Source organism: Procambarus clarkii, chromosome 41 (assembly GCF_040958095.1).
Source record: "Procambarus clarkii isolate CNS0578487 chromosome 41, FALCON_Pclarkii_2.0, whole genome shotgun sequence".
Classification (NCBI taxonomy): domain Eukaryota; kingdom Metazoa; phylum Arthropoda; class Malacostraca; order Decapoda; family Cambaridae; genus Procambarus; species Procambarus clarkii.
In genome coordinates this window covers 27405612-27421096 of record NC_091190.1, presented here as the reverse complement: position 1 = coordinate 27421096, position 15485 = coordinate 27405612, and the positions used below count along the sequence as shown (strand labels likewise).

The following is a 15485-nucleotide window of genomic DNA, read 5'->3' as shown; positions in this document are numbered from 1 at the left end:
GTACCTTATATCCACCTGGGGTACTGTACCTTATATCCGCCTGGCGTACTGTACCTTATATCCGCCTAGGGTACTGTACCTTATATCCACCTGGGGTATTGTACCTTATATCCGCCTGGCGTACTGTACCTTATATCCACCTGGGGTACTGTACCTTATATCCGCCTGGGGTACTGTACCTTATATCCGCCTGGCGTACTGTACCTTATATCCGCCTGAGGTACTGTACCTTATATCCGCCTGGCGTACTGTACCTTATATCCGCCTGAGGTACTGTACCTTATATCCACCTGGGGTACTGTACCTTATATCCACCTGGCGTACTGTACCTTATATCCGCCTGGGGTACTGTACCTTATATCCGCCTGGGGTACTGTACCTTATATCCACCTGGGGTACTGTAACTTATATCCGCCTGGCGTACTGTACCTTATATCCACCTGGGGTACTGTACCTTATATCCACCTGGCGTACTGAACCTTATATCCGCCTGGGGTACTGTACCTTATATCCGCCTGGGGTACTGTACCTTATATCCGCCTGGCGTACTGTACCTTATATCCACCTGGGGTACTGTACCTTATATCCGCCTGGCGTACTGTACCTTATATCCACCTGGGGTACTGTACCTTATATCCGCCTGGGGTACTGTACCTTATATCCGCCTGGCGTACTGTACCTTATATCCACCTGGGGTACTGTACCTTATATCCGCCTGGCGTACTGTACCTTATATCCGCCTGGCGTACTGTACCTTATATCCGCCTGGCGTACTGTACCTTATATCCGCCTGGCGTACTGTACCTTATATCCACCTGGGGTACTGTACCTTATATCCGCCTGGGGTACTGTACCTTATATCCGCCTGGCGTACTGTACCTTATATCCGCCTGGCGTACTGTACCTTATATCCGCCTGGCGTACTGTACCTTATATCCACCTGGCGTACTGTACCTTATATCCGCCTGGGGTACTGTACCTTATATCCGCCTGGGGTACTGTACCTTATATCCGCCTGGCGTACTGTACCTTATATCCACCTGGGGTACTGTACCTTATATCCGCCTGGCGTACTGTACCTTATATCCGCCTGGCGTACTGTACCTTATATCCGCCTGGCGTACTGTACCTTATATCCGCCTGGCGTACTGTACCTTATATCCGCCTGGGGTACTGTACCTTATATCCACCTGGGGTACTGTACCTTATATCCGCCTGAGGTACTGTACCTTATATCCGCCTGGCGTACTGTACCTTATATCCACCTGGGGTACTGTACCTTATATCCGCCTGGCGTACTGTACCTTATATCCGCCTGGCGTACTGTACCTTATATCCGCCTGGGGTACTGTACCTTATATCCGCCTGGCGTACTGTACCTTATATCCGCCTGGCGTACTGTACCTTATATCCGCCTGGCGTACTGTACCTTATATCCGCCTGGCGTACTGTACCTTATATCCGCCTGGGGTACTGTACCTTATATCCACCTGGGGTACTGTACCTTATATCCGCCTGGCGTACTGTACCTTATATCCGCCTGGCGTACTGTACCTTATATCCACCTGGGGTACTGTACCTTATATCCGCCTGGCGTACTGTACCTTATATCCGCCTGGCGTACTGTACCTTATATCCGCCTGGCGTACTGTACCTTATATCCACCTGGGGTACTGTACCTTATATCCGCCTGGCGTACTGTACCTTATATCCGCCTGGCGTACTGTACCTTATATCCGCCTGGCGTACTGTACCTTATATCCGCCTGGCGTACTGTACCTTATATCCACCTGGGGTACTGTACCTTATATCCGCCTGGCGTACTGTACCTTATATCCGCCTGGCGTACTGTACCTTATATCCGCCTGGCGTACTGTACCTTATATCCGCCTGGGGTACTGTACCATCAACACAACACGTACCTGAAACAGAGAAATGAACAATTATTATACATAAATGAAAGAATACTTGTATGATTCTTGCCCAACCACTTTGACTTTTTTTATTTTTTTTTTATTATTTTCTACCACAGACGTGGCCACACAGTTACAATCCTAACCAGCATATATACATTTTCTTCTGTCCTCCATGGACAGGGTTAGAGATCTGTTAAACATATAGTTCAGTGATTTATTGAACAACCACAGAAGGTGATTGTAGTGCTTTTAAAATGCTAATCTAACCTACAGACATAAATATACAGATTTACGTCTGTCCTACATAAACAGTGTTCAAGGTGTCTTTTTACATAGCGTCATTAATATGCGTTTACAAAGTAACCACTTGGACTGGACGGTAGAGCGACGGTCTCGCATCATGCAGGTCGGCGTTCAATCCCCCCGACCGTCCACAAGTGGTTGGGCACCATTCCTTCCCCGCGTTTCATCCCAAATCCTTATCCTGACCCTTTCCAAGTGCTATATAGCCGTAATGGCTTGGTGCTTTCCCCCCGATAGTTCCCTTCCCTTGTATGGTTCTTGTCTTATCATACCCGAGGGGACCCGAGTTCAATCCCCGGGGGGCAGGACTGAGACAGTTTCCTTTCACCTAATGCCTATGTTCACCTAGCAGTAAAATAGGTACCCGGGAGTTGGACAACAACAATAAGCTTAGCAACAGGCTTCCTGTCCCCAACTTTTATCTCTAATACAATGCTTATAACTATGTCTTCTAACTTGACGCCTGTTAGGCTTATCGACGTCTCCCTATAGGCCTACACCAACTACCGGGCTCCCTCGGGATGCAGCCCCCCCCCCAGGTGGAAAGAGGCACCAGTTGCAGGAAAACGTTGCCCAAACGTCTCGGCCCTGCCCGGGAATCGATCTCGAATACTCTCGGTAGTGAGTAAAGTATGGTGAGTATTGTGCCACGGATCATTAAAGAACGCAGTCTCCGTGGTGTAGTGGTAAGACACTCGCCTGGCGTTCCGCGAGCGCTATGTCATGGGTTCGTATCCTGGCCGGGGAGGATTTACTGGGCGCAATTCCTTAACTGTAGCCTCTGTTTAACTCAACAGTAAAATGTGTACTTGGATGAAAAAACGATTCTTCGCGGCAGGGGATCGTATTCCAGGGACCATAGGATTAAGGACTTGCCCGAAACGCTACGCGTACTAGTGGCTCTACAAGAATGTAACAACTGTTGTATATATCTCAAAAAAAAAATATAAAAAAAATGCGACTTTCAACATTTCATTTTTAAAATAGTACTTTTTTTACGCCAATTTCGTGTAAAACGGAGCCAACGCCACAAGACGGTCAGCCCATCGGCACAAGACCAGGGTTATATTGTTTGTGTTTGTCTTGTGTTTGTATTTGTCTAGTGTTTGTCATGTGTTTGTCATGTGTTTGTCATGTGTTTGTCTAGTGTTTGTCTAGTGTTTGTGTTTGTTTGTGATTCTAGTGTTTGGTTCGCAATGTATAATTCTGTATCTGACAATAAAATCTTCACAAGTCAGTATCTGACTTAATAAGGTGTACATAGGTCAGCATCTCCTTTATATCGTATGCTGTAGGTGAAAGCTTTAGCTGAAATATGCTGCACGAGAAGGTTGCAGGTGACATATGCCGCAGGCAAAGTATGCTGGAGTATGCTGCAGGAGAAGTATGTCGCAGAAGTATGCTCCAAGAGCATGCTGCAGGAGAAGTATGCTGCATGAGGAGTATGCTGCAGGAGAAGTATGCTGCATGAGGAGTATGCCGCAGGAGAAGTATGCTCCAAGAGTATGCTGCAGGAGAAGCATACTCTTGGTGTCTACACACTGTAGACACCACCACCACCACCACACGCTGCACGCAGTAATTGCTGTAGTTATGCCCGCTATCACATCACAAAAACCTCCACACACACACACACACACACACACACACACACACACACACACACACACACACACACACACACACACACACACATACACCAGAAGAAAAAAAAAGAAAAAAAACATACAGCAAAAACGTTCCAAATAGAAAAATAAAAAAAAAGCCCGCCAACCCCAGAGCAGCAAGACTTGTCGTAACTACAATGAGACACCAATCGCTCGTAACGATCACTCTGGCGCAAATTACCATGTTAAAACACTATAGCAAACCACCGTAATTTAACTTTTACTTGTAGGGTATTCCTGTTTTTTTTCCTATTTTGTTTTAAAACTTGAAGACACACACACATTGCTGGAGACTTGTTAAGACTTAACGAGCAATTTGAGATGGAGGATGAAGGCTTGTGTAGTGGTGATAACACCTTCAAGAATCACTTGAGCTTTGATAATGATGATTGCTTCTAATACCAGCAGAGGACCTTGTGAATGACAGTAGGGCAGCAGGGGTTAGTGGGGTGAGGAGGGGCGGGGGGTTAGTGGGATGGGGAGGAGGTTAGTGGGGTGGGGTGGGGAAGGGGGGGTTAGTAGGGTGGGGAGGAAGAAAAGTAAGGAGACAGGGCACGTAAAGAGGGAAGGAAGCGTGGTATGGAAGAAAAAAGGAAGGGAAGTAAAGAGGGAAGGAAGGATTGCGGGAAAGCAGAATTAGGGAATGGGTTAAAGTAAGTCATGAAGCACCCCAGAGGCCGAGGGAGCCAGGAGCCACCAGAGGCCGAGGGAGCCAGGAGCCACCAGAGGCCGAGGGAGCCAGGAGCCACCAGAGGCCGAGGGAGCCAGGAGCCACCAGAGGCCGAGGGAGCCAGGAGCCACCAGAGGCCGAGGGAGCCAGGAGCCACCAGAGGCCGAGGGAGCCAGGAGCCACCAGAGGCCCAGGGAGCCAGGAGCCACCAGAGGCCGAGGGAGCCAGGAGCCACCAGAGGCCGAGGGAGCCAGGAACCTCCAGAGGCCGAGGGAGCCAGGAGCCACCAGAGGCCGAGGGAGCCAGGAGCCACCAGAGGCCGAGGGAGCCAGGAGCCTCCAGAGGCCGAGGGAGCCAGGAGCCACCAGAGGCCGAGGGAGCCAGGAGCCACCAGAGGCCGAGGGAGCCAGGAGCCACCAGAGGCCGAGGGAGCCAGGAGCCACCAGAGGCCGAGGGAGCCAGGAGCCACCAGAGGCCGAGGGAGCCAGGAGCCACCAGAGGCCGAGGGAGCCAGGAGCCACCAGAGGCCGAGGGAGCCAGGAGCCTCCAGAGGCCGAGGGCGCCAGGAGCCTCCAGAGGCCGAGGGAGCCAGGAGCCACCAGAGGCCGAGGGAGCCAGGAGCCTCCAGAGGCCGAGGGAGCCAGGAGCCACCAGAGGCCGAGGGAGCCAGGAGCCACCAGAGGCCGAGGGAGCCAGGAGCCTCCAGAGGCCGAGGGAGCCAGGAGCCACCAGAGGCCGAGGGAGCCAGGAGCCTCCAGAGGCCGAGGGAGCCAGGAGCCTCCAGAGGCCGAGGGAGCCAGGAGCCTCCAGAGGCCGAGGGAGCCAGGAGCCACCAGAGGCCGAGGGAGCCAGGAGCCACCAGAGGCCGAGGGAGCCAGGAGCCACCAGAGGCCGAGGGAGCCAGGAGCCACCAGAGGCCGAGGGAGCCAGGAGCCACCAGAGGCCGAGGGAGCCAGGAGCCACCAGAGGCCGAGGGAGCCAGGAGCCACCAGAGGCCGAGGGAGCCAGGAGCCTCCAGAGGCCGAGGGAGCCAGGAGCCTCCAGAGGCCGAGGGAGCCAGGAGCCTCCAGAGGCCGAGGGAGCCAGGAGCCTCCAGAGGCCGAGGGAGCCAGGAGCCACCAGAGGCCGAGGGAGCCAGGAGCCTCCAGAGGCCGAGGGAGCCAGGAGCCTCCAGAGGCCGAGGGAGCCAGGAGCCTCCAGAGGCCGAGGGAGCCAGGAGTCACCAGAGGCCGAGGGAGCCAGGACCAACCAGAGGCCGAGGAAACCAGGAGCCACCAGAGGCCGAGGGAGCCAGGACCAACCAGAGGCCCCTTGGCCACGCCCCGTGTCCACGCTCCTTGGCCACGCCCCGTGTCCACGCCCCTTGGCCACGCCCCGTGTCATCTTAACCGGGGTGAAGAATCTAACGGATGGTATAATACAAACGTTATCTTAAGAGTTCCACGACGGGAAACACCCGCAAAGTGGGCGTACTGCACCTTCCTTGGTTGTCGGAAAGGCCTTGAGACAGTCCCTCAATGTGACTTTTATTACAGCCGGTAGAAACAGGCTATATGGTGTAGTGGCAAGTGTTCAAGGAAGGAGTACCTCTCAGGAAGGAGCCAAGGCGTTATGTAGTAATCATGGAAGGTTCACAGTGGAGTATAGTGAATAGAGGTCCCCCCCAGACACAGTCAAGGGAGGTCCCCCCCAGACACAGTCAAGGGAGGTCCCCCCCAGACACAGTCAAGGGAGGTCCCCCCCAGACACAGTCAAGGCAGGCCCCCCCCCCAGACACAGTCAAGGGAGGTCCCCCCCCAGACACAGTCAAGGGAGGTCCCCCCCAGACACAGTAAAGGGAGGTCCCCCCCAGACACAGTCAAGGGAGGTCCCCCCCAGACACAGTCAAGGGAGGTCCCCCCCAGACACAGTCAAGGCAGGCCTCCCCCAGACACAGTCAAGGGAGGTCCCCCCCAGACACAGTCAAGGGAGGTCCCCCCCAGACACAGTAAAGGGAGGTCCCCCCAGACACAGTCAAGGGAGGTTCCCCCCCCCCCAGACACAGTCAAGGGAGGTTTCCCAGACACAGTCAAGGGAGGTCCCCCCAGACAGTCAAGGGAGGTCCCCCCAGACACAGTCAAGGGAGGTCCCCCCAGACAGTCAAGGGAGGTCCCCCCCAGACAGTCAAGGCAGGCCCCCCCAGACACAGTCAAGGGAGGTCCCCCCAGACAGTCAAGGGAGGTCCCCCCCAGACACAGTCAAGGGAGGTCCCCCCCAGACACAGTCAAGGGAGGTCCCCCCAGACAGTCAAGGGAGGTCCCCCCCAGACACAGTCAAGGGAGGTCCCCCCCAGACACAGTCAAGGGAGGTCCCCCCCAGACACAGTCAAGGGAGGTCCCCCCCAGACACAGTCAAGGGAGGTCCCCCACAGACACAGTCAAGGGAGGTCCCCCCAGACACAGTCAAGGCAGGCCCCCCCCAGACACAGTCAAGGGAGGTCCCCCCCAGACACAGTCAAGGGAGGTCCCCCCCAGACACAGTAAAGGGAGGTCCCCCCAGACACAGTCAAGGGAGGTTCCCCCCCCCCCAGACACAGTCAAGGGAGGTTTCCCAGACACAGTCAAGGGAGGTCCCCCCAGACAGTCAAGGGAGGTCCCCCCAGACACAGTCAAGGGAGGTCCCCCCAGACAGTCAAGGGAGGTCCCCCCCAGACAGTCAAGGCAGGCCCCCCCAGACACAGTCAAGGGAGGTCCCCCCAGACAGTCAAGGGAGGTCCCCCCCAGACACAGTCAAGGGAGGTCCCCCCCAGACACAGTCAAGGGAGGTCCCCCCCAGACACAGTCAAGGGAGGTCCCCCCCCAGACACAGTCAAGGGAGGTCCCCCCCAGACACAGTCAAGGGAGGTCCCCCCAGACACCGTCAAGGGAGGTCCCCCCCAGACACAGTCAAGGCAGGTCCCCCCCAGATACAGTCAAGGCAGACCCCCCCAGACACAGTCAAGGCAGGCCCCCCCAGACACAGTCAAGGCAGGCCCCCCCCCCCCAGACACAGTCAAGGCAGGCCCCCCCCAGACACAGTCAAGGGAGGTCCCGCCCAAACACAGTCAAGGGAGGTCTCGCCCAGACACAGTCAAGGGAGGTCCCCCAGACAGTCAAGGCAGGTCCTCCCCCCCCAAACACCGTCAAGGGAGGTCCGCCAGACACAGTCAAGGCAGGCCCCCCCCAGACACAGTCAAGGGAGGTCCGCCAGACACAGTCAAGGCACCAGATGGGCGTCAATTAAACCGGCGTTATATATGGTTTAATTACCGGAAACATAATTAAAACGGGTAAGCAGTGAGACAAGAGAAGGGGGAGACGCCGCACACCACCGCTATACACCCCAAGCATACACAACACTATTCACCCCGCAGGAATACACCCCAAGCATACACAACACTATACACCCCGCAGGAATACACCCCAAGCATACACAACACTATACACCCCGCAGGAATACACCCCAAGCATACACAACACTATACACCCCGCAGGAATACACCCCAAGCATACACAACACTATACACCCCGCAGGAATACACCCCAAGCATACACAACACTATACACCCCGCAGGAATACACCCCAAGCATACACAACACTATACACCCCACAGGAATACACCCCAAGCATACACAACACTATACACCCCGCAGGAATACACCCCAAGCATACACAACACTATACACCCTGCCAGAATACACCCCAAGCATACATCCCCTCAACGTAAGAGGCTTAGCTGCGAGGAAATGAAGGGAACAAGCCCGACAGACACTGGAAAGGACGAGTGCAAGAGGTGACATGATCACAACATCAAAGATTTTTAGAGGCGTTGATAAAAAAAAAAAAAAAAAATATATATATATATATATATATATATATATATATATATATATATATATATATATTTAGCATGGACAAGGTCCATGTTGATAAGCACGTAGTATAGGGTACCTTTATAATTATAAAATTATTCATTATTAAATTATAAAATTATTAATTTATTATTAATTATTAAATTATAAAATTATTAAATTATTTATTATTAAATTATACAATTATTATATTATTATTAAATTATAAAATTATTAACTTATAATTTATTATTTGTATTATAAAATTATCAAAGTATTATTAAAATATTTATTATTCAATTATACAATTATTTTTACAATTATAAAATAACAATTATAAACACGTAGTTTAAGGTACATTTTACACTTATAAAAGTATAATCAGAAAAAAAGCTTGAAGTATACCGAAAGTCACAGACGACACTACCAAAGAGGAGTCTCTCGAGAACTTACGAGGCAAGCCCTTATAGGTGAGTAAACTTATGAGGAGCGGTTGATAATGGGACTCGGGATGAGTAAGGGGCTGAATAAGGCTTCAGGATGACTTAAGATGACATTTGAGGGGTTTGGTTCAACTCGTGATTACTGGACCTCAATCCTGGCGCGATACTACACTCCCTCATGACATTACTCACACTCCACTGAGTCATACTCATCCGCAGTCAGCATGAAGTTCTCACAGGGAATATTTTAAGATGTATGAAGTTCTGAGGTTGATGATAGGTTATACACACACCACACATACACGCCATACACACACCACACATATACACCATACACGCCACACACACACCATACACGCCACACACACACACCATACACGCCACACATATACACCATACACGCCACACACACACACACACACCATACACGCCACACACACATACACACCATACACGCCTCACATACACACCATACACACCACAGACACACACGGCACATACACACACCATACCATACACACACACACAGGGGTAACAAACTGAGTACCTCATGGATAGGTGCTGGGAAACCCTTTTTGGCTGGGATCTCAAAAAGGGTCCCGGGACAAGACCTGGGGGGACAGATGTGCAAGTGATGGGTTATGAAGACTGAAAGAACTAGACCTGACGTTGCTAGAAAAGAGGAAAGGGAAGATATAATACAAACATAAAATAAAAGTCAAACATGGTAGAAAGTCTTTCAACGTAAGAATAATCGCAAATGGAATCAAGTAAAAAAGATTTGGCTAAAAGAGCAAAATCTATTCATAATTTAAAAGGGTGATATTATAATGGCACAAGGAAGGAACCATTGCAGTAGACCAGCGGAAAGAAAGACGGGGGTCCAAGAAGTAAAACTCGACCACGCCTGCAGGCACATATAGGCGAGTATAACTAGGCAAGTACACACACACACACACACACACACACACACACACACACACACACACACACACACACACACACACACACACATACCACCCTCCACGACACACGCAACTGCAGGAAACCGCGCTCAACACCCAACAGCGATAATTCCACGCAAAGGGTCGTAAACCACACACACACACCAATACCGCCAATACCAGTGGACCAGTCCACCCCTAGTCCTGGAGCCCCGGGAGACGCAGGGGTCTGATTACATCACCATTGACCTACTAAACAACCCTACCCAACAACCCATCAAACACAGGCTCCCCTCCCCCCCCCCCTTAGGCAGTCTCATATATGGCACAAACTCATTCAACATCTTAATCAACCGGCTGCCAGGCGAATCTAGCTCTTATGAAGCAAGGACACAAGGGGCGGAAAAACGCCACAGGAAGCCGCCTCCCGCCGTTTAAGCGGGACAAATAAACAGAAGGCTAAGAGAAAATAATAATAATAAAAAAAGCTAACAATACCTCTGGTGGTTTGTACGCAGCCTAACGCCGATTATGACAATTATCAAACTATTATGTGGGCAATTACACCACGAGGGGGCGTAGTTAGCGCGTAGTACGATCCTGTAATGGATGCTATTGGCTGTGGAGCAGGAGGAATGACGAGAGGCTGATGGGGGAAGGGGGGTTTGGGGCGGAAAAAGGGGGGGGGGGGATGTTTCAACAATGGCTGCACACGCACGCACGCAAACACTCACGCACACACACACGCACATACCCCTGTTATTATTCTAATTCCATTTCATAAACGTCGCAAGCTATTAGACCAAACTATCTTTAATCCTTAGTAAACTTGCGTAAATGTCAACAACAATTAAAGTCCAGCGTGTTTACCATCTTACAACACCGGGTTGTAATTACACGCACAAAGTGGGGATGATAATTACAGCCTGGCCTGACGCGGTTAGCCTCACCGCCCGCACAGCCTGCCCAAACCTCCGATAAAATACACACACACAAATTACCTGTGCAATTATCATGTATGGTTTGAGGAAATAATTATAGAACGTAAAACATGTCGCAACACACAATAAACATAAAGATATGCAATCATTATTATTATTATTAGGTGAGGGAAAATAATTATAGAATAATAATAATAATTGATGAAACGAAGTTATCTTATTAGGGGCGACAATTAATATATATGAACTAAAGAAACTGAAGCGGATATGTTTAACTGATGAAGCTGATATTATGGGCAGTGGTTCGTCTTGTAAAGGAATGACCAGAGGCCAGTTGGAGAAGGCCCCCCCCCCCCACAAACACACAATGTAACTGTCCCCTATTTTCCGGTTGTTACAAGTTGTAATAAAGTTGTTACGTCTTGCTACAACGTTTTTATGACGTATTAGAAACGTTGTTAGGTGTTAAAACTTGTTCACACGTTGCAGCAACGTCGCGTTGTCGGAGGTCAGCTAGGCCTACCACAATGACACCATTAACTGCCCCCGTCATCAATGACACCATTAACTGCCCCCGTCATCAATGACACCATTAACTGCCCCCGTCATCAATGACACCATTAACTGCCCCCCGTCATCAATGACACCATTAACTGTCCCGTCATCAATGACACCATTAACTGCCCCAGTCATCAATAACACCATTAACTGCACCAGTCATCAATAACACCATTAACTGTTCCCATCATCAATGACACCATTAACTGCCCCAGCCATCAATGACACCATTAACTGCCCCCGTCATCAATGACACCATTAATTGCCCCGTCATCAATGACACCATTAACTGCCTTTAACATGCGGTCAAGGGCCAGCGGTCATGTCAACAACCGAACTACTCAATCACCGTAACCCCCCCCCCCAAGAGTGATCGGTTACCGACAAGGGGGGTAATTACTAACTAATAATATACCTGGTAATACTAATCCAGGAGTCATAATTGATTCGTGGATCCGGTTACTCAGGTAGCATCGGATCGTATATCCGCAAGCATTAAGTGTTCGGTTTAAGGGATTAATTTATGAAGTGTTTTTGTGTAATCCAACCCCATCGTCTGCCTCCCTTCCCTCACTCCTCCCCCCCCCCCTTCTCTCTCTGCCTCACCAGACGAACTTGGAACATATATACACACTATAGTGCCATCCTGGAACATATAGACACTAGTGCAACCTTATAACCAATATACAGAGAGAGAGAGAGAGAGAGAGAGAGAGAGAGAGAGAGAGAGAGAGAGAGAGAGAGAGAGAGAGAGAGAGAGAGAGAGAGAGACAGAGAGAGAGACAGAGAGAGAGAGAGAGACAGAGAGAGAGAGACAGAGAGAGAGAGACAGAGAGAGAGAGAGAGAGAGAGAGAGAGAGAGAGAGAGAGAGAGAGAGAGACAGAGAGAGAGAGAGAGAGACAGAGAGAGAGAGAGAGAGAGAGAGAGAGAGACAGAGAGAGAGAGAGAGAGAGAGAGAGAGAGAGAGAGAGAGAGAGAGAGAGAGAGAGAGAGAGAGAGAGAGAGAGAGAGAGAGAGAGAGAGAAAGAGAGAGAGAGAGAGAGACACAGAGAGAGAGACACAGAGAGAGAGACAGAGAGAGAGACACAGAGAGAGAGACAGAGAGAGATCAGCCTAGGTTTTAACGCTTCAGGTTAGGCTAAACCACTGCATTTTTTACGGAGTGGTAAAAAAAAACTGTATTCAGATATAAGAAGCAAAAATGGTCAATTTGGGGGGGGGGGGGAATAGACCTAATGGGGGGATGGGATTATGGAAGGTAATAGACTTAAGGGGAATGTGGGGGGATTATGGAGCGTAATAGACCTAATATTTACTTGGGGATTTATATTTACTTTAATATTTACATTTACTTTATACTTATATTTAATATTTACTTTAAGTGTGGGGACTTACTTGTGGGGTAAGTTTGATTTAATTTGAATTTATTTGTGAATTCTGGTTAATTATTAAAGACAACCGATTGGTTGTTTATTTAATTATTAATTATTAATTAGTGGACTGGATATTTAAACTCCATACAAATCGATTCCACAAACTTGGTGGGGGGGGGGGGTGCTTCAATTATATTTATTAGGCTTGAGCAAATGAATTAATCGCCACATTATTATATTTAATTCTGATAAATGAACTTATTCTGTTCTATCCTTAAATTATATATTCTAGAGGGCTGAGCTGTTCTATGGGAGTAGAAGTTCCTGGTGATACGTGTATCACGTCATGACACGTGTATCAGTCATGACACGTGTATCAGTCATGACACGTGTATCAGTCATGATACGTATATCAGTCATGACACGTGTATCAGTCATGACACGTGTATCAGTCATGATACGTGTATCAGTCATGACACGTGTATCAGTCATGACACGTGTATCAGTCATGACACGTGTATCAGTCATGACACGTGTATCAGTCATGACACGTGTATCAGTCATGACACGTGTATCAGTCATGACACGTGTATCAGTCATGACACGTGTATCACGTCATGACACATGTATCAGTCATGACACGTGTATCAGTCATGACACGTGTATCAGTCATGACACGTGTATCAGTCATGACACGTGTATCAGTCATGACACGTGTATCAGTCATGACACGTGTATCAGTCATGACACGTGTATCAGTCATGACACGTGTATCAGTCACGTGTCTCTAAACGACCAAGAACCAGGGGCCAGATTCGCGAAGCGGTTACGCAAGCACTTACGAGCCTGTACATCTTTTCTCAATTTATGGCGGCTTTGTTTATAATTATTAAACAGTTAATGAGCTGCGAAGCACCAGGAGGCTGTTTATAACAATAACAACAGTTGATTGGGAAGTTTTCATGCTTGTAAACTGTTTAATAAATGTAACCAAAGCCGTCAAAGATTGAGGAAAGATGTACACGTTTGGAGCGAGTATAGGTTTACTCGCTACAGGTAAACCTATACTCGCTCCACGTTCGTAAGTACTTGCGTAACTGCTTCGTGAATCTGGCCCAAGGACTTTTCCGCTGCAGCTCAATTTACCATGAGGTTATCTTGAGATGATTACGGGGCTTAGTATCCCCGCGGCCCGGTCCTCGACCCCCCAGGAAGCAGCCCGTGACAGCTGACTAACACCCAGGTACCTATTTACTGTTAGGTAACAGGGGCATCAGGGTGAAAGAAACTCTGCCCACTGTTTCTCGCCGGCGCCCGGGATCGAACCCGGAACCACAGGATCACGCATCCAGTATTCTGTCCGCTCAGCCACCGGCTCTCTATACCTGCCAACACTATACAACCAACTATTCTTCATTCAAATTATACAAATGATGTCAAAAACTTGTATTCTCAATTCAAGATTATTCTTTAAAGTGCGGCTCACTTTTAGTTGTTAATTTACAAGCGTCATAACCGATGACTATATAAAGCTGTATGTCGAGCTCAACAACAACAAAATACTACACCGGAACGACGAGCTTCCCAGAATGTTGTTGGTGGTGTTTTCGATTCAGCAACTCGGAACAAAGGCATTGTGTGTCTATGTATATATTAACACGGTGTACTGAACGGGGTGAGAATAGCTTGAGCTACCTCATCCCTTTGTGTGTATTTTACCTCAATAAACTTATTTCAATTTCAATTTCAATTTCAATTTCAAGGCATTGTAAGGTGCTTTAGGACACCAGCAAGGTTACAAACACTAGCCCCTCCAGCCAATGTACTGACAACCCAACATAACACATACGCAAACAAACGACACATACACATATGTCAACCCATGGTGGACAGGCCACCCAACTTTCAAACCTCCTCTCTCTCTACACCCGCATCCTCTTCCTGAATTTCATCTCCCAATCCCTCTACCTCCCCCATCCTTTCCAATCCCTTTGGACATCAAAGAAAGGCACCATTTGGTCCGGGAGACATCTCCCGTCACGCAGGGTGCAGTCGCACCTCCACAGATCTCCAGTATCATCTATTGATACTGGTAATGGCTCAAAAGGGCCACCCCTTACGGGCGATTCATGCCCGTGCCACCTCTTGGGTGGCTTAATCTTCATCAATCAATCACCTTGTAACGGAACGTACAGCACCGCTCCTGTACCAGGTAAGTTACGGGCTCACCATAGCCCGTGCTACTTGGAACTTCTTCCGAATAGCTGAATCTATAACATCATCCTTGTAAGAGTACTTTACGGGCTATTCATGCCCGTGCCACCTCTTGGGTGCCTTAATCTTTATCAATCAATCAATTCTTTTAAGCTCAGTATTGCTGGGTCAGTCCAACACAGTGTACTAGAATGCTTAAGTGTACTCCTTAAGACCTAGAATGCTTAAGTGTACTCCTTAAGACCTAGAATGCTTAAGTGTACTCCTTAGGACCTAGAATGCTTAAGTGTACTCCTTAAGACCTAGAATGCTTAAGTGTACTCCTGAAGGCCTAGAATGCTTAAGTGTACTTAAGAGTACTCCTGAAGGCCTAGAATGCTTAAGTGTACTTAAGAGTACTCCTGAAGGCCTAGAATGCTTAAGTGTACTTAAGTGTACTCCTGAAGGCCTAAAATGCTTAAGTGTACTTAAGAGTACTCCTGAAGGCCTAGAATGCTTAAGTGTACTTAAGAGTACTACTGAAGGCCTAGAATGCTTAAGTGTACTTAAGAGTACTACTGAAGGCCTAGAATGCTAAAGTGTACTT

At 49.0% G+C, this 15485-nt stretch overlaps 1 protein-coding gene across 1 annotated transcript; it reads right to left on the bottom strand.

The window, feature by feature from the left end:
• Positions 1 to 4544: 4544 nt before the first annotated feature.
• LOC123748373 (collagen alpha-3(IX) chain-like) lies at positions 4545 to 5939 on the bottom strand. The gene has a single exon (XM_069339256.1). The coding sequence runs from the start codon at positions 5937 to 5939 to the stop codon at positions 4545 to 4547; it is 1395 nt and encodes a 464-aa protein (XP_069195357.1).
• Positions 5940 to 15485: the final 9546 nt, after the last annotated feature.

What these genes read in the sequence shown, in the direction of transcription:
- LOC123748373 (XM_069339256.1), bottom strand. Translation starts at nt 5,939, where the DNA reads ATGACACGGGGCGTGGCCAAGGGGCGTGGACACGGGGCGTGGCCAAGG.